The sequence below is a fragment of the Bactrocera neohumeralis genome, chromosome 4 (assembly GCF_024586455.1).
Source record: "Bactrocera neohumeralis isolate Rockhampton chromosome 4, APGP_CSIRO_Bneo_wtdbg2-racon-allhic-juicebox.fasta_v2, whole genome shotgun sequence".
Lineage (NCBI taxonomy): Eukaryota > Metazoa > Arthropoda > Insecta > Diptera > Tephritidae > Bactrocera > Bactrocera neohumeralis.
In genome coordinates this window covers 79,935,579-79,956,456 of record NC_065921.1, presented here as the reverse complement: position 1 = coordinate 79,956,456, position 20,878 = coordinate 79,935,579, and the positions used below count along the sequence as shown (strand labels likewise).

Below are 20,878 nucleotides of genomic sequence, written 5' to 3'. Positions count from 1 at the left end.
TTATTTTATTTTTGTTTTGTTATGCTCATCTTTCACTGCAGCACTGTCTTTCCTTTTTGCGATGCTGTAAGCGCATATGCTACCCAAAATTTTAATTAAAGTTTTTGCTCAGCCACTTGCCATCTGGGCGGCGTACACAAGCTGTGTTGCATAGTGTTGTTGTGTGAAGTTTTTACACTTTGAGTCAACTTATTTGGGAGTAGCAGGAATGCAATTATATTTGCTCAGCTTTAAAATGTATTTATTTTTTATTTTACTGAGGCGTTTTGGATCTACTGTCTTTTGTATGGTTGCCTGAACCCAGAATAGATTCTAAGTGGGAATTAGGATGGCTGCCTCCAGAGTTGTATATCAAGAGATCTCTTGTTTATTCATCAAAAGGAAAATGATGCTTACAGAGACTACTATTTCAGTATATCCTATTAAGAAATTAGTATTTTTTCAGTTGACCTTGTGTCTGCGATCGCTTTACAGACCGCAAGTTGGGTTAGAAAAACATCAAAAAAATGTAAGCTCGGGCTTAAGGTCTTTGTTGAGTAAGCAACTTTCAATATCAACTTTAAACTTAAACAATCATTCTGTATTTTCATAGAAAGTCTATTTAAAAGCGCAAATTAAACCACCATGATCCCGTCGTTTTTGAATATTGCAAATATTCATGTTGTACTCAAGGCTCGAGGGTCCTACACTTGACTGCTTGATTCGGCGAGCTACGTAACCTTTTATTGATAAAGACAAAGGAATATTCATGTCAAAACTGCGAGATGAGCCCGAACTTCCAGTTGCTTAACCCCAGTTGCTTGATGGGGTGCGCTACGAAGCGTCACCTTGACCCCAATAACGGACAGCCGTTCTATTTTTCCAGAGGTCTTGCTATGAATATCCATTTGATTAAACAATCTTCAAAGAAACTTGACTTAACTACGTGCAACTATGAAAAAGCAAACACTTTCTTTGTAAAAATTCCACACTTCATTGTATCACTTATCAAAGCTAGGATAAAGTCAAATCTAGGTCAAAAAAGATAGAATTGAACTTGGCGTTGATATCATAAATCCTTCAAAAGGTAAATAAATTCCCTTTTAATGGAAAGTTATCCGACTGCTTCGCAACTGGAAGTCAATTAAGTTATTACTTGTGTTAACGACTGTCTTTCTGGCAATGAGTTTCAGATCGTCAGCATAGACCGAGATAAAACAGGTAACTTTGTGAGGACCAAGAAAGCATCAACAATAGTTCTTAAAGTAACAGACTGCTTCTGATACTGGATGGTAAGTGAGCTCTAACAACTCAAGTAAAGACAATTGAATTCTTGATGTTATTGTAATGGCAGGAAATATATATCTCAAAGTAACTTGAGGTACGCTGCCGAGTTGGAAGTCTTTGGTCAGATAAAAATATGAGTCCTATCTGATCGACCTGACTATCTTGAAAATGATAGTCTGGATCTTTGCTCTCTGGATCTGCTTTGTCAACTTATACACCGTATAAAGAAGCCAGCCGATCTTTATGCTAAGCCTTTTCAGCGCCAGAAGTAAGCAACTTGACTTCTGTTGGCTGCCATGTCACAAGTGCATCGAGCGCAATGAAACAGTGGACGGGATTGCCAAAAATGATGTGCGACTGACATCCGAAAGCATGATCAACATTGGGAAATCCATGGTTGTCTATATGACAACATTGACAGAAGCATGGTAAAGAAAATCAAAACCCGCTGAATGGTAGATCGGAAATACACAAAATTCCTATTGGCACTCGATAGAAGAGATTGTAGGAACGTGATGCGAATATTAATTGATTACTCTCTGTTGGCAAGAAATGTCTAGAGCAGGGCGACAGGGCGACAGGGAAACAATGCAGCTTATCTTGTGCCCTTTGTATCGCATTGGCAGAGTCTGTTAAAATTCACGTCCTAATGAAGACTACTTGGACTTAGCAACTGAACTCCATCTGGTATTGCAGAGGACCACACTGGTCTCTGCGTGGCTTATTGGCCTACCACATTAACGTAAGCTAATCTAACCTCTTCAGTTTTTGATAAACTTTCGCTAGTATGACTGATCTAGTTGAAAACGAGGAATGACGGTCCATAAAATGTGGTCCCAAAAGTATTCAGACTATCACTGTGATTAAGTTGTATTGACTATCCAGAAAATTTATCTAGAAGTGTGGTTCTGCTTCTGCACTATGATTGTTGACCGAACATGGAACTAGTTGAGAGTTTCATTTACCGAAAATTGGAGGCGCTGATTGACTCATGTGTGAACCAAACAGAATTTAAGAGAGTTTTTTATCAAACTTTCTCGGAACTGATTAGCGTTAGGACGAATATACTGGGATGATATTGTGACAAATGTTTGAGTTCATTTCTTTCTTCTGAATTGAATAAGCTTCAGTCGGATCACACAATTTGATAAGTTGATGAAATCTGGAACAAATAGAAAACGCTCTTCTCCCCAGAGGGATATTCAACATATCCGTGCTGATATTTTCGACTCCTCATCCAATCATATGTGAACCAGAAAAAAACTTAAGCGAATTTTTAATCAAGTTTTCGGGGAACTGATTGGTGTTAGAATGAAACTGACGTTCTCTCTCCAACAAAATCTCATTCCATTGAGGGAAATAAGTACCAATTGGGACCAACAATTTGATAAGTTGACAAAGTTTGGAACAAATTGAAACTCGCTCCTCCACATTAGGACTTTCGTCTTACCTGCGCTGATATTTTCAACTTGGAAGGCAAAAAGCGCACTGCCTCAAAGAAACAGACCCACATTGCTCAGCAGCACCATAAAACATGTGATTTAAGCAAAATAATGCATAAATTCTTCTTTTCTTATTTAACCATTCTTTACAATTAGCATTTCGTATTTTAACTTAATCTTCACTCACCTGTAAATGGGCGTCTTCAGACCCACTTTAAACCAAATTACGAGTGCAACGCGATCCTCCAAAATGGGCGGCGTCACATTACAAGGCAAACGGCCCAATGTGCCTTGGATGGATTCGGACAGTACGGGCGGTCCTGCAAAGAGGCAAAAAACACAAAGGACTTTTAGAAACGTATAAAAATGTGAGATAAATTAACAAAGTGAAAGTCTAACTTAATTACGAAAAAATCCAGCAAAGAGAAGTAACTTTGCCAGCAGCGGCGTAAAAGAATTGTAGCGAGAAAAATTTCAAATAATTTACAAAGCTCTTTAAAGGACAAATAACCTGGGGATTCGAAAAACAAATACCGAGTAATTAGCGCTACAAATTACCTGAAGGCAGGCAATTGCGCGTCGGGCGACGGGCACTGGGCGGGGTCAAAGTGTAAGTGAGAAATGCAGTAAAGAGTTGCGCATCTACACATACATACATTGAACGGTAAATGCGTTAAAGGAGTGAGCGAAAGGGATAAATCAAAATGAGGACAAGCACACTCGGCTGGAGTGGGCTGTTTTGTTTTTGCTTTACTCTTTTTTTCTTCTGCTGCAATGAACTAGCTAAATGAAGGCAAGTAGCGCATAGCGGCGCAATTGTCTGTCAGCCGGTTGGATTGTGTATATGTGTGTATGTGCATGTGTGCGTCAGACATCCTTGAGGATTAAACAATGCTAACGCGAGCGTCGACTCGTTGATGCTTACCATCTTATTTTCTTCATTATGTCTTGAAAAATTTTCTAGCATCCTTGCAGCGTTGCAGGCTTAAGCGGCACTAAAGGACTTTTCCGTGACATTTACAAAATTACTTTTAAGCCTTTTCTAACTCCTTTAAGTTAATTCGCACGAGAAGCGACTCGTTTTTTTAATTCTTTGGTTTGTTTGGTCAAAGCGCGATTTAGGAAATTTTTGTGTGCTATACTTTTCATTCGCAGTGTATGAGGGACAATAAAAATTCGATTGAGGCAGGTTGCCCCTACGTAATTTTATAGAAAATACGAAAAGGAAAAAAAGAGATAAACTAGGGAAATTTTTAAGGGTATGAGGAAAATTCTGATAAAAATCACTGCCATGTATTTTTTTTTGTAAGAATAAGGAAAACTTTACTTTTTGTAGAATAAAATTAAATATTTTTACTTCAGTCTTTCTTTTAGTTTATTGGGTGCATGTTTTCGCTACATAAATGCGCCTAAATGTAGGCTATTTACATTTGTCGTAAAAAAAATTCTTTAAAATCGAAAGACAGATTTAATAATGCATCATTATGATACTCCTAGAATCGTTACTATTATAGATTCTAGAAGAAAAGTAAACTGAAATTCCATAATTTTACTTTAATTTTGCTTTAACCATATTAGGTGTGTATCACCACTAAAAGATACGCCTTAATGTAGGCAACATTTTATGCGAAACCTCTTGTTAATAACTCCTAGAGTCAAATTGAGAACTTTCCATGTGTTTGACTTGAGACAAAATAAAAGCACACAGAACTAATCGTCGCGAAATCTTATTTTCATAAAATCTCTAAGTCTTAGGGGTCAAATGCCGTGGTTAGATCTATTGTGCTGTTAACATTAACGTTATAATTTTTTTGTCACAATGAGCCCTCTAAAGACCCAAGCGCTTCGTCAGACAGGTCTCTACCTTTTTAACGAAATGTTTTCCATAACAGTTGAATCGACAAGGATTTCAAAATCAACACCCTCTCTATACTGATCACTTCAATAACAATTTCCTTTCTTGTAACAGCAATCGGCTTTGATTGATTGGAATTTATATAATTGTAGATATAAAATTTCAAGTCAAGCAGTTTTGTGAACTCATGTTCTTAGAGGCTACTTAAAAGAGCCCTCGTGATAATTTTTTGAAGCGAGCAAGAGTTTTTAATTGGCAAAATTATTCAAAACCACGCCCAGGACGGCCATCAACATCAACTAATGAACAACGCGACAATAAAATTAAAGGTTTGGTGCTTGAAAATCGACTATTAACAATCAGAGATCTTACTGGCATCTTTGGAATATTAGAAGGAGCAGTGAAAACCATTTTGAAAAATCATTTCGGCCTAAGAAAAGTGAAAGCACGATTGGTTTCAAAATAACTCAATTTTTTCGAATAAAGCGTGGCGTTAACGTCTGCGAAACAATGCTTTATGACCACCAGAGTGTCATAAAAAAGTATTAATACTGGCGCTGAGTCCTAGAGCTATGCTTAAGGACCGGAAGCAGGCTATTTAACGGCCAAATATCGTGGCAACGGCGAGCCGAAGCCGGAAAACCCACTTCGTTTGGATGCGGCTTACTACTGGAGGAATTAGGATCGGATGCATGTGATTTCTCTGAAAATATTCTGCTAATATATGACAACTTCTTTTCCAATTTTTTTGTACTAAAAATGATAATATCAGACATTAGAAAAATAGGATTTAAAAATAGCTTTAAACCAGCTCAATAGGTTTGTGACTTAGATAAGAAAATGCGCCTAAGTGTAGGCAATAATTCAATACTAAGAATTTATAAAACCTTGCTTGAAAGTTCAAAAAGGTGGCATTTTATAATGGAAGATGTACAATCATTAAAAAGAAGGGCATGATGAGAAAAAAAATTTGAATAATTAAATATTGGTCAGTTTTATTAGATTCTTTATCAGTTACTTCTTTCTGTTATAACTATGCCTTCTCTGATACCAATTCTTGCAAATCTATTTTATTTATTATGTCATTCTTCCTTAATTTCCAAGTCATCTGAGATTTTAATGAAAGCACAATTTGGTTAGCAAAATTTAATAAGCGAACTTGAAATTATTCGATTCAACACTACACTTTACACCAGTACATATGTAAATCCCTGCTCTTTGCCAACAACTTGCCCTTCTAATAATTTATGTGTATGTATGTGTTTACAGCACGTTGTTTACGCCCTCGCATCTGCAGTTGACGTTGTTATTCTGATTGCCAGCGTTCAAATGGCAAATTTTTAATTTAATTAGGTCGCGGTTGATGAAGCGTCCAAATAGAGTTCATTAACGCCGCAAAATGACAACAACAATTGGTAGCAAAATACGCGCTAATCAAATTGGGAATTTTGAAAGGCATTTTGAAAGGAAAGGCGCTTGTTTACCCGCGACTTTAATTTGTTTATGCAACAGCTAATTTTGGGCTTTTTGTCAAGGGATTTGTTAGAAAAAAGGGAATTTCTGAAAACAATGTATGATGCTATTTTCTATTTTTCATTTCAAAATATGAGCATCAAACGTATACTTTAGCAGTAGTATGAACTCTTCTTTTAAGTTAGCTGATTTCAAAAGGTAAAACTGGAGCTGAAGTATATTGTTTCTAATTTGGTATAAGATTAATATGAACAGTAGTTACTTTGTAGATAGTTAAAGGATTGCAGTGAACGTTTGAGGATGCTTCTGACAGCCAGCGATTTCAATTGGCAAAGAACTCACGAAGAGTTAGACTCCATACATCACTGTTCTTTGGCATATTACAAAGATATTATGTATTTGTAATAATCTACATTTTCAAAACTATAATTTGCTTCAAAAACTACAAATACTCTGGAAAACTTACCTAAGTCGAAATTTCTGACTAAATGTAGGTTCTTACTTATGCTAGTTGATTTGGTAATCCTTAAATGAGTTCTAAGATCATCACTACTGATCTAGTAATCTTAAAAATTGTTTATATTTAACACCTTCCTAAGAAAATATTAAGATGTTTTGATGGATTTTTTGATACTGAGTTGATATTAGCGACCTTTCGAGGATTCCAACCAATCTTGGTTTGATATTTAAGACCTTTTATTGAATCCTCTTAGTCAAATTCTCTTACTTGTATATTGTATTGAGTTGAAAGACCTTATTTGGTTCTCTCTCAATCAAACTTCCTTTCTATAGACTGATTTTAACAAATTATACTTCTTTCTGAAAACCTTCTGACTGTGATGACAAATTAAAAACAGACTGGCGTTACGAGTCCCTTGGTAAATCTGCTTTCCTTTTAATAAAAAAATTGAACTTTTAAAACTTTTGTTTTGACGTTCTGTTTACTAACTTCTTCGGTTGAGATTTACAACATATTTTGATCTCCCTACTAAGTTGGGTTGTAAAAAACATGTTTGAAATACTGGGTGGTGTTTAAAAAGCTATTCGGTCGGTTTTTATACGAACTTTCCTTATTTAACGAGTGTTCAGTAATACTTCTTTCCTTTAATTATTCTCGCTTGCAGCTTAAAACTTTTTTTGGTACTCTCTTAACTGAGCTCTATTAGCTCTGTGTATTTCCATATTGAGATTTAAAACCTAAGTTTGACAAACTTTAATGAGTTATAGCTTCCTAACTTTCTAAGAGGTGGGGTCTCTTACAGAAAGTGGTTCTCTGTCTCTCCGACACCGTAGTCAAGCCCATTATAGTCTATGAAGTGTGTATGTGGTAGAGGGCTCCAGAAAAGGCCCAACTTGCCAAGAAACTCAAGAGCATTCAACTGACAGCACTCATCATTATATTGGCCGTAGACATATTCGGAAGATGTATGGCTGTGAAAGTTTCTACTAGACTCAGAGAATCTGGGTTCCTAACAGACCAGGTGTCCGAACACTCGGAAATCCTCACACACTTTGACTTCATACCGGATCAATTGGATCATGGAGTCGCTAAACCGAATTCTGGCGGCTCCTTTTCTGCTTATATACAGGCGAAGGTGTTGTGGATGAAAAGAGGTCATTGAAGGAGAGAGGCAGAGAGCTTCTTTACAGATGGGTCAAAGCTTGTTGGGAAAGTTGGTGGAGGGGCTTACTGTCTCTATCAACTCCAGCTTCAGACTTACTGTCTATTGCAGTGTTTTCCAAGCCGAGGTTGCAGCCTTTATGGTAACAGTAGATTTCCTGCTTCGGAGTGCAGCCTCCTTCAGCGATGTATGATCACTCAGATACCAAATCGGCAATACTAGCCTCAAATTCATTAACAATGCGTTCAGGGTTGGTCAAGGAGTGCCTAACTTCAATATAAATAGCATCGAGTGTTTTCATGATGACTGGTATGTACGCCAGGCTACAGCGGAATCGCCGGAAACTGTAAAGCTGATGAGCTAGCATGGAAAGGCACCTTAGAAACGCTATCGATAGAATGGGAGCGGGTCGGTACTTTCGTATCCCCTTGTGTTCTACTACTAGATAGTTGGGTTTCGCGGAAGCTCGGATAGCGCTGGCTACATTGGTGCATGCGTTGTTGCAAAGGCCTTTTAGCCCAATAGCGATCGCAAGAAATCTAGTGATCTCTTTGCCCTCCGTAAGGCTAGCCTCTCCCTAGTTGTAGGGGTTTTAACAATCCATTGCCTTATTAGCGTGCATGCTGTAAGGCTGGGAACTTTACCAGACGCCATCTGCAAGAGGTATATGGAAGAAGATGTGGTGAAAACAACTCAACACTTCCTTCTTGACTGTTTCGCGTTTGGGAGGTCAAGAATCTAACACTTCCGAGCGTATTCCTTCAGACATCCCACCACATACCTTCAGATATTAAATGCCTGTACAAATTTTTACTTGCTTCTAAGCATTTTGCTAATTTATAAGTTCGAATACAGGACTTTTTCTTTTCTATGGCTGGACAAAGATCAGCCACCTAACTTATAGTTTTTTTGATTTAATCCACTTGACTGAGGTTTAAGACTGGAGTAAATAAGGTTTTAATTGGTTATAGTTTCTTGTAATTATAATATTTGGTAGAAATGTGAAAAATTGTTTGATTCTTTCTAAGATGGATTTAATAAAAGTCATTATTCAAACAGTGGATTGAGGTTAAAAAGCTTTTTGGCTGCTTTTTATACCAACTCTCTTTATTTAAGTGGATTTTAACTAGACTTTATATGCAAGATAATACTGGATTGAGAAGAAACATATTTTCGAACCTCTTTTAAATAACATCTACCCTTAACTTTTCACTTTAAAGCAAAATTTATGTAAGGAGTCGGAACTTTTGCATTGAATTCAGTCCTTCGACTTCTCTCTACAATACCAAATACTGCTAAATTATATTATCTAACTGCTAAATTGAGTAAATATTATTATATTCCAGAAATTTGTGTGTGCTTAATATTAAATTCAAGTGTGTTTATTTAATGTATCTACATATGTATGGGTTTCCACACAAATACCACCAAAGAATTTGAGTTTCACTTCCACCTATTTATATGAAAATATTGCTTATTGCCGAAATGCTATCGTTTCATTTTGTGGTTGCACTATAACCGCAGTGAAATTTATGGCTTATAAAATGTGGTTTATGTCAATTTAGGTGCAAATAAACGCATATGAAGGTATTTACATATTACCAGCACTTTGCCAAGTGCAATCAACCAGTATTTGCGCTCAACTATTTATTACACACACTTACTTAACAGCAACGGGACAGCCAAGTAGGGCGGCGGCAGATGCTGTAAGAGAGCCACAAAGTATTTGGTGACATTCACCTACTTTCGGTGTGCACACTATCACATAAAATGTTTATAGTCATAATACACAGGCACTTAACCACACACAAACTTACCAAAGCAATCAGGAAAGTACTGTGCTTATGCGTAAATATATATGTATTTGTATGCAAGTGTGTGCATACATAACCTATAAATTTGCTGTATGAATGGGTGCGCTTTACGCTCTAATAAACACTTTCTTCGAAATAAACTTTTTGTGTTTGACGACGGAAGCATTTGGAGGTAAAAGTGTGCTGGTTACGGCACTAGGACGGTTTTGGTTAGAGAGAGACCAGTAGAATAGTGTTACGGGTATTTAAAGAAGTAGTCTGATTCTGATGATTTTGTAAAAAATTCACAAACGAGGCTTTCTGGGGGCTTTAAGGGTACTCCCTAAACTTCAATAAAAAAAAAGTGTTTCTCTTTTTTGTATGAATCTGAGAGAATCTCAAATTGGATAGTCTATCAATTATAGGTACAGGATGCATTGGATCTTTGATTTATTATCAAACCAGTTTTATTACTAGGTTGTGTTAGGTCGTAGGGTTGATCTAAAATCAATGGATCTCATATGGACAAATAAAGTGTGTTACCTCATAGATCGACGAGGCGTTTAAAAGCGACGAGCGTTTAAAGCTTACTTTAAATTTACTAGGTTCTCCAAAAGTGTGTTTACCGAGATATACTACTCTCAGTCCGATAAAGACCGACCAATGCAGAAAAGTGTGAGAAGATCCGTTCCCATGACAATCAGGTCTAAGTAACCGGAACGGATCTGGATTTTTATCCTACCAAGGACTGACAACTCCACACCATTCCTCGAAATTACTTCAGGAATGGTTTCTGTGCTACAACAACAATAGTGATGAGAACCTCACCACAATAGCTCCGAGAATGACTTTGCTAATTTGCAAGTAGTTCAGACAACTCATTTAGGTTCACTTTGAGCAGAGAGATTCGCAGTCGCACAAGTTCTGGTTTTGACCAGCGCACACTGAAGGACCATCGGTCCAGCGCCAAGCGCAGCATGACATCGAGCAATGTCCGAGTTGCTTCCAATCGATAAAAATGGGGTTAGAGCACCTTTCCTGGCAAACTCTTCGGCTTTGCTGTTTCCAGCGATTCGCTGTGACGGACACCCATAAAAGTCTAATATGGAAAAAACTTGAAACTGTTGCTAATGAACTCATGCACTACTTAACAAGTTTAGAGTACACGGTCAGTGAGCTCAAAGCCCGCTGTCTAAAGTGAATGCACATCACTATAAAGGAGCTGTGGCTTCGGAATAATATACCTAACTCTTTGATGGCAGTCACATGTATTTGAAAGACGCTATAGTAGTCTAGTAGTCTGAAAGTAGAGTTTATGGAAGACACCACCTACCGCTTTTCGCATTAACTCGATTCAACCATGATCATCTTTCTGAACTTCGATTCGTCAAAAATCTCGCAGTAGTCCACCCACCACTGTCGCCTTAAGCTTCGATTTATGCAGTGGTCTAGACTCTAGGGCATGGAATCCAAGTAGTGGTGAATTTCAATGTGTCGCTGCCTGGGGTCTCTCATATACCCAATTTCATTATGTCTAATAGCAGGTTTACAACTACTTTTTTCAATTATCCAATTCCTGAGCCTATAGGCTACTGTTATTTTAAATTAACTAAGAAAACAGAGTCGCCGTACTAGAGAGGCCATATTTATAAAGGTTTTGTCTTATTTGGCACTACAATATTGGCTAAGGAGTTTTTAGGCACTTTTATTTATCCCAAGGGGAGATTTTTGTAGAGACGTGCACATTTGACGTATCAGTTATTTTTCTATGGCCAAATTGGTGCTTTCATTACCGACAGAGACCGTTCTCCCAAACCTTCGTTCTTCATTAGCGGAACAGTTTCGACTTAGATCCTACCAAGCAATTTCAACTCTGTAGAATTTTTCAAACATTTTTGGAAAAAGTCTAGCTTTTGTGAAACCTAGTCAACCAAACAAAAGAAGCTACGAGACTAAGCTTGATTTATGACAGTAATAGCAATAGTTAGGCATTTTAAGATCACATGGACTTGGAGGGAACCTTTAAGAAGCTCAAAAAATGTGCTAAATGGAAACCTTCAATATACGAGTGATATTATACGAGTAATATTATATATATTTAACAGATCCATTCGTACATTCTCGGGAGCAGCTGTATTTGACTGAAACCAGTTACATATTACTTTCGAACTAGTCGGTGTTAGATCTGAACTATGAAATTTCACTCATTTTTCGTTGACAAATTTTACTGTTCCGTTAAGTACAACAAAAGCTAGGTAGCTGTCACATTCACTGCCTTACACTTGACTACCGCTCAGTTGTTTGTTGTTAGTTTGCACCATTTAATATCTCTTAGTTAAGTTGTGCGCTTGCTGTTGTTGTTTTTTGTTGCTGTTGCTGCTGTTCTGATTTACTTACATTGACATAGACGAAATATTAGTGACTGTGACACTTCAACGTGAACGCAATACATTACAGTTAACCAAGTAATGAGCGCTTAAATGTGCTTCATAACATTGATTGCCTATGTATAAGTGTGCGTATGTGTATGTAATCACGTGCGTGTGTTATAATTATGACTATTCAGTATTTTATACAATCTACGCGTTTACAAAATGCTCTGAAGGGACGCACTGACCGAATAGTTGTTATTAGTTCAACTTACGTTATACCACGTGGTTAAAGTGTTGAGGTTGGGTAGAGAAAAGTTTCAAAAATGGTCAAAATTTGAAGAAAGTGGATATAATTGACTCTGAATTGTCAACATGTAAGGGTTTTGAAACACTATTTGTGTTTTTCAAATAAAAATTTTTGAAAGCTTTGAGCTTTAAGCTTTTTGGGAAGCTCAACATGGACTATATATTGATTATAAAGAACTCTACTAATAATTAATGCTTAAATTATTCAAAAAATAACTATTTTTCCCCATAAATTATCTAAATTTTTCTTCTCTCTCGCATTCGCTTCCAAGCCTTTTTTGCGGCTACGAGCGATAATGTTTAAAACTGCTGAAAAATTGAAAAAAGGTGCATATAGTAGTTTCTAAATTGTTATTTTTAATGATTTGTGGCACTAAATTAAGCGTTTTTCTACTTAAAATTTTTGGAAAGCTTTGAGCTTTAAGCTCTTTTGCGAGCTAAATATTTTTAAAATATAAGAGCTACCTTAAGACCATTACAAGGCATCATTTGTGCATAAATTATTTTTATTTTTTTATATATTTTTTCAAATTTTTCCCGTTCCTCCTTGTTCTCGCATTCGCTACCGGGATACTGCTTATTTCCTTATTCACTATCACCTCACTTGACCGAAAACACTCTTACACTCACTGCATGCTCACACATTTTAAGTCCTGCTAATAACACACATAATTATTAATTTACGCACAACCGCACGCACACACACGTAGACATTTTCCATATCCTGTCTTTGAACTGGAAATTGCACAGCATTTATGTCAACTCATTTTGTGGTCTACTGCTTCACATCTCTGTGTCATAAGCTACTGAATTTGAGCACATACATATATGTATACTTACAAATACTTATGAGCATTAGCTATATATTTGCAATATATATAATTTTGTGGCAACTTATATGACATGATTTTGTGGTTGTTTGTGGCTGATTTTGTCATGTTGCTGCGAATTTCGCAAATTAGAAGTGCTTTTCCATTAAGACCACTGAAGAGCGATGTGTTAATATGTGTTATGTGCGAAAACGGGTTCAAAGCTACATAAAATTTAATATGTGCTACGCAGTAATTCATGCAGACTCTGCTTTTGGGAGCGATACTGATTAAATGAATTATAAAAATTACCACATTTTATGTTGACTAGTGTGATTGACTATGTGCAACTATAAATATTTTATAGGATTTGGCACTAGTTTTTCAACATTGACGTGATTAATTTTTGTTATGTTGACTAGTGTAGTTTGACCAAAACAAGCTAAAAACTGAATTAATTACTTTTATTCTGGATTAAACACTTTACAGAAATTATTTGATGGAGTTAGTTTAAACAAATTTAAAAAATTTCAATTTATGTTAACTAGTGTAATTAGTCACGACACACTTTTAAAAATTCAAATTATTACTTTTATTGTAAATTTGAGAATTTGTATTTATTTTTAATAGAGGAATATAAAAAATTTATAAAATTTTGCACTAAACTTGATTCAAAAAAAAATTATTTAAAAAAAAAATAATTTTAAATAATTATTATTACTCAAAATTACAGTATTTTAAAAAAACTTTTCATTTAGTAAGTTAAAAAATTTGTAACGTTTTTATTTATGTTGACTAGTGTATTAGTCTCAAACCAGTTATAGGAATTTAAATAACCAATTTTATTGAAATAATTACTTTTTTGAAGATTAGAGTATGTTTTTGTTTTAATTTTTAATACAGTAGTTACAAAACTTACAAAATTTTGGACTTATGTTGACTAGTTTAATGGGCCACAAACACTTCTGGAAATTCAAATAACTATTTTTATACAAGTTTAAAGTATTTTAAAAAATTTTAAATAAAGTAGAAAAAACTATAAAATTTTTATTTATGTTGACTAGTGTATTAGTCTCAAACCAGTTGTACATTTTATTCAAACAATTACCTTTTTGCAGATTACAGTTAATTTTACAAATTTTTAATACATTTTGAAGTTATTTTATAAAATTTTAAACTCTTGTTGCCTAGTGTAATGATCTAAAAACAAGATTATAATATTTTTAAAACCTAAAAAAAAATGGAAAAAAGAAAGAAATTTAATTTTTTTTATGTTGATTAGTGTATTAGGCTCAAACCAGCTCTAAAATTTAAATAGCTAATTTTTTTCAAATAATTACGCTTTGGAAGATGAGATAGTCACAAGAGTTATATAATTTTGAACTAATGATGACTAGTGTATGGTCCAAAAACACCTTTTCAAATTCAAAATATTTCAAATAATAATTTAATACAATATTATAATGTTTTTAATAGTATTTAAAAAATTTAAAAAAAAAATTGTCATTATTTTATTACTTCTGACTAGTGTATTAGTCTCAAACTAATTTTAGAAATTTCCACAAATAATTTGATTCAAGATTTTAGCACTTTTATACATTTTTGAAAAGAATTTTAAATTTTGTTACAAATTTTCACCTTTTGTTGACAAGTGTAGTTAGTCTGCAATCACTTCAAAATTTCAAATAACTGGTTTTTTTCTAGATTAGGGCATTTTTATAAATTTTTAACTAAATTTTATAAAGTTTTGAATCATATTTCTATTTAGTGTTGACTAGTGTAATTAATTCCAAAACACTTTTCGCTTCAAAATATTTATTTTAATCAAGTGTAATAGACAACATTCTGATAGCGAAAGTTTGCTTTTAGTATTTATCAATTTTTAATGTTGACTAGTGTAAATAATTTCAAAACTTTTTTGACAAGACAATTATTTATTTTCATCAAATATTATAATATTTCAAACAACATTCTGATAGCGGAAGTTCGATTTTAGTATGTATCAATTTTAATGTTGACTAGTGTGATTAGTGCAAAAGCAAGCTTATGGCAGCTTTAGTAATATTTTCATACAAAATTTAACTATTTTGCATAAAAACTTAGCACAGAGTGTTAGAATGCTCTCCATACCATTTTTGCTTATTACACTATTTAACAACTCTAATAGTCTGCTGAGCACTCAAACAAGTCTTTAATTTTTCATTATTATTAATTTAATTTATTAATTAATATTTAATTCAGGATCCTCTCATTCTCATTCTTATTTACATATGTATACAGATAATGCAGCATCAATATTTTTTTATATGCGCAGTCAATTTTTTTTTTTAATTTTTAGTGTAATAAAGCATATGTTGACTGGTGTAATCTGTGCTGACACCCAAACACCCAAACCGCATTTAAAGCAAATTTTTTCCTTAACATCAAAAAAGTTAATTTCTAATTTTGTCGATATTCTTTACGCACAAATTTTTGTTGTATTTATTACAACAACAATTTTTTCTTCTTGTAGTTAGCTCATAATTACGACTAACTAAACAAATTGTGTAGACTCATTAAGGTGGGCGAGTCGAAACTGTCACAACAAATGGCAAAATATAGAAATTACGTAACTACAACAACAGCAAAAGAAAACAAATAACACGAAAAAGCACGAAATCGAGTACAGGACTCAGCATTTTATGCGTATATGCGCCACAAATGGCATAAATATCGACAACAGCGTGGAACAAAAAGACCGACTTGCCAAACGAATTCGATATTTCGACTGTCATAAACTAAACGAGGCATACACACACACAACTAAATGTGTTTAAACACTAATTGCACACAATTGAAACGAACAAATCCAAATGCGCACGAACGAGCGAATTTCCAGCGTTTTGGCTCCTATTAACTAGCGAGGAAAAGCAAGCGCTGAAGTTGCGTTGGCAGCTAAACAAAATTGTGGGCAAGGCATGATTTTATATGCCGAATTTGAAAGTTTAAAATATGTAAATTGCCAGAGGCTACTCAGCGATGGCTAACAGTAATCATGATGTAGGCTGTCAAGAGCAGGCACGCACACATACAAACTTACATACTTGTATATACATATATATAGAGATATTTATATGTCAGCGATTTGCTGTAATTTATGTGTATGTGAGGTAGTACTTATACGTAAGATTGTATATAGATTCTAGGTGTATATGTGCTTATGTGTGCTTGCGCCAACGCCATCATTTGTTCAATGGTTAAATGAAAGCATTAGCGAAGCATTTAATTATCGCAATTAGCTAATTACAGAGACAGCTAACGTGAGCGCCGAACACAAGCACATACAAACACACAAAACACCGTTATACATACAGACATATACATGTGTATATGTGTGTACATGTAGGCAGCGGTAGAATGTAGTTAATTTAAACGCTTTTAATTGAAGGAAATGCGTTGAAATTTGTGGTTGGCAACTCAACTTGCCAGCTACACTCAATTTGAGCGCTAGCTAACAGTGACATGTGAAATGTCAGCGAAAATGCGTGGGAATGTTAAAATTTGCTTTCATTTGGGTACCACAAAATTTTCATGCATTTATGTGTGAAAAAAGTAAACAATAGCTGGTTAAGCTTCTTTGTACCCTTTTCAGCCGTCACCGCGTATACGTAACTTGCAAGTAATTGTTATTAAGCGCCTATTTTCGCGCATACATATAAACTTATAACGGTTTTGTGCATGAAACTATTAATTCCTATTAATTTGTTGTGCGCAAACGCTTTAACAGTTAATTAATTGCGTTTAATTCGGCTGCTTTGTTAGCTGCAATTGCTGGAATTGAAGTAAAGTTCTTCAACTTTGTTTAGTTGGAAAAAGTTGAACAAAATATTACGCAAATTAAGAAGAAGAAAAAAAAGTTTTTTTATACAAGCACTTGATTTCGATCAATCAGTTTGTATGGCAGCTATATGCTATAAATATCAGATCTAAATAATTTCTGCCTATATTGCACCATTGGTTTGGATAAGAGCCTATGCAAAATTTCTTGAATATATCTCGAGAAATAAGAAAGTTTTCCATACAAGCACTTGAATTCGATAGTTCAGTTTACCTAAAAACTTTATGGTATAGTGGTCCGTTGACGGCGATTGAGCCAAATGAGCTTTTGTGTGGAGAGAAAAAGACATATGCAAAATTTCAGTTGGATAGCGCAAAAACTGAAATACTTGTTTGCATATTTCGTGGCATATCAATCATGTAGATGATACATATAATTTACAGAGTATCCGATGTTTCCGTCTGTGTGATATACATACATGGTGCAGTCGAATTAAAATTCGAATTTCAGTTTCAATTGAACTAAAATTTCCATTAATTTTCAATAGAAGAGAAGTTTTTCGTTGATTTTTGGAGTATAATAAATATTTTTTCCCAGAGTTCAGCATTTTCTTTATCTATGACCAATAAAAGGCGCTTTCTGATCTAGTTTTATTCTCAGTCGAACATTATAAAATATTTTAGCATATTAAATTAGATGAAAAACAATTATTCGATACAAAAGGAACCTGTTCTGTGAAAACATTTGAATTTTTTTATATACAAAATCATTACTGAGCACCACGCGCCCAATAATCTTCCAATAACATTAGTACATCCTGTTTGCATATGACTTGGCGATCTTACATTTATTCTTAATCCTTCATTTTGTCGGTCTTTTCACTGATTGCGGTTGTATTCTTCTTATGCTGTCTCTGTCTCTCTTTGATCTATATATAAATTACATTATTTCTTAGTTTACCTATATATATTTCGCTCTATCACTCTTTCAGCTTTACCTTATGAATCTATGAGCTATGTACAATGCATCGCATGCTATTCATTTTCTTAATATATCAGTTGATCATATATCTAGTATCTCCTGCTATCCCTCTTTCATTTGCCGCTCAGTCTCTGTTTTATTGTAGAATTGACTTTTTCTCTATATCCATTACAGTCTATCTCTCAGTCAATATATAATTCCCTCTATTCCTCCCTCATTCTCTGAATTGTTACTCTACTTAAAGTGCAAAACAACGTACCATAAGAAAATCGAAAATCACTATCAGATATAATAACCAATATATAACCATTTTATAACCAAAACCAAACCAAATTTCGTTTCAATATTAGTGTTTGGTAACCAATATATAAGAATTTAATAACCAAAACTCAAATTACGTTTCAATATGAAAGGTTTCTATAATAACATTTTTCCATCGCCTGTAAACTTATGAAAAATGATATTACGTTAGTTTTCATTTAGGGTGACGATACATATAATCTTTACACTGTTCTCTAACTTCCATCGGCGATTATTACAGCAAAAATCTAAATCAATACTAGTATTTATAGCTCTCCTTCAAATTTTTTGCCTTTAATATTACTTTCACACTCCTCTCTCACTATACTGAATGCTTTTACCAGCTCTCCATTCGCTCTTAACCTCAAAATATTAATTTCGTCTAACTAATTGGCCTGGCATTTGCCTAAGTTAATCACATTTTTATGTTAATACCAACAAATTAATATGAAGAAACGCTTTGGTGGGCCAATAGCTGGAGCGCTTTCATCTTAGTATTGCTTTGATTATGCTCAGTCAGCTGAATGCGAGTATTAATTATTGCAGCTGTTACATTATACTTGCCATAATTATGCGATAGAAATGTTACGCAAGCATGTGTGTATGTGTAAGTGTGCCGTTATAAAATGTCTTAATTCGCTGCCACGTGTGATTTTTCCATTTATATGCGCATTAGTTAGGTATTTAAATAATATATGCACTGCTATATATATTAATATGTATATGCTATATAATATACACACATATATACACATACATATGTATTTATATTAGAAATTAGCGAATAGCTCTGCAGCTTGTTTTCGTAATTACATTCGTATATCGTTCATTTCGATTTGTAATTAACGTTTGGTAATGCAACAGCAATGCATTTGTGTATGTGTATGCATATAAATATGTAAATATATGCATATATATGTAGTTGTGCATTCAGCATGCGCGCTAGTCTAAAACTAATTACTAGCTCTGTTGCATATTTATCCGTTATTAATTGGAAATTATGCGCGAATTGTGATTGCTAATTAATTGCTGCTTTGCTAGTGCCGGCGCCGGTGTTAAAGCAATTACTTAAGGGCCATACCGTCCAATATCCACAGACATACATATGTACATAAGTATGTATATACATGAACTTTGCATAAGTATGTGTGTGCTTTAAAGTTTCGAAAGATTGCTAACAACTCTTCAAGCAAAATATTATTTATTTTTAATAATTTAATATTGTAAATGTTTGAAACCTTAGATTCGAGCCAAAAGAGTAATGAGCGCTAACTACGAGGATTGTTCGATTAATGAGTAATCATAACAAAAAATATATTTGAATTCAATGACAAGTATTTTTTCAAAATAGTTTTAGAAGCTAATGCAACCAACTATAAATTGTATTATGTTATGTTACGTTATGTCATATGATATTATGTTATATTAAGGAACCATCCACAAGTTATAGTAAGTCAGTTAAGTTATGTTATGTTACGTTACGTTATACAACCATCCATAAGTTATAGTAAGTTAAGTTAAGTTAAGTTATGTTATATGATATTATGCTATGTTATGTTCTGCTACGTTATGTGAAATCATTTGATGTTATGTTATGTAACCATTAATAAGTTGTAGTAAGTTGAGTTAAGTTAATTAAAGTAAAGTTAAGTTAAGTTAAGATAAGTAAAGTTAAGTTAAGTTAAGTTAAGTTAAGTTATGTTATGTTATGTTAAGTTATGTTATGTTACGTTTTGTTAAGTTGTGCATCTATCCATAAGTTACAGTAAGTTGAGTTAAGTTATGTTAAGTTATAGTAAGTTGAGTTAAGTTAAGTTAATTTATATAATATTATGTTAAGTTATGTTATGTTATGTTATGTTATGTTATGTTATGTTATGTTATGTTATGTTAAGTTATGTTACATAATAAAAGTATGTTATGTTATGTTAAGCTATGTTGTGTTCGTTTGGTTACGTTATGTGTTATTATGTCCACAAGTTATAGTAAGTTAAGTTATGTTATGTTAGTTTGCGATATTTTAAGATATGTGTCTTATGTTGTATTATGTTGTTCTAAGTTAAGTCAAGTTATTTTATGTTTAGTTAGTGTCCACTAAGAACTCTTTTATCAAAGCGAAATCGCAAAAACAAAGGTTAAGTGCACAACGGAACCTTAAAAGCTGCCGAAAATTCTAAATCTCACAATAAAAATGCATAGACTTCTAAATACGCTCTTCATGCCAATATCACAGAGAGCACCAGAACCACTCTTAAAATTATTTAAAAAATTATTAAAAATACATATGTATTTACATATGTTAAAAACCAATACTGAAGGCTGTAATTTTTATAAGCTCGGCAACTAAAAAGCAGTGCTTAATACAGCTTAGCCAAGAACGCTACCAATTACAAGCTATTAGTGCGTTTTTCATCGCTCTTTATGAGTTTCTCAATAGCTTACCTTTCTAAAAGATCATCACTGACGTTGTCGTATCAAATTCACCTTCAAAAGGGTTACTGAAAAGCCTGGCTTATTCTGGTAACCAGATCTATTTAATAAAGATTCACTTAGAAGCGACAGAAAACACAGTAAGACGCTTTAGACCCTGAAGCATACAGTTGATTGAGAGGACTTTGGCGTTACGAAACACCGCTTTAAAACCTTTGAAACATCCAGTTTCCTCACCACATCAAAGCCTTGCTGAGGTAGCAATATTTTTAGAGAAAATATAAGAAAAAATTAGTTCCTTCAGCTGTTTTCTAATATATATTATTTGATACTTACATAACCTAACTTTTAATATATAATTAAATCTCACAGCGCATTGCTTTCCACAAAATTGTGAACAGTATTAAACCTT

The 20,878-nt window shown here is 34.0% G+C and overlaps 1 protein-coding gene across 6 annotated transcripts in view; it reads right to left on the bottom strand.

Annotated features, from left to right (window-relative positions):
* Window positions 1-20,878, bottom strand: part of LOC126757161 (uncharacterized) — a 290,797-nt gene that overhangs the window by 101,705 nt on the left and 168,214 nt on the right. For all 6 annotated transcript variants that reach the window (XM_050470841.1, XM_050470847.1, XM_050470844.1 and 3 more), the window contains one exon: window positions 2,896-3,028. In XM_050470841.1, coding sequence (XP_050326798.1) covers window positions 2,896-3,028 — 133 coding nt within the window. The remainder of the gene's footprint in view (window positions 1-2,895; window positions 3,029-20,878) is intronic.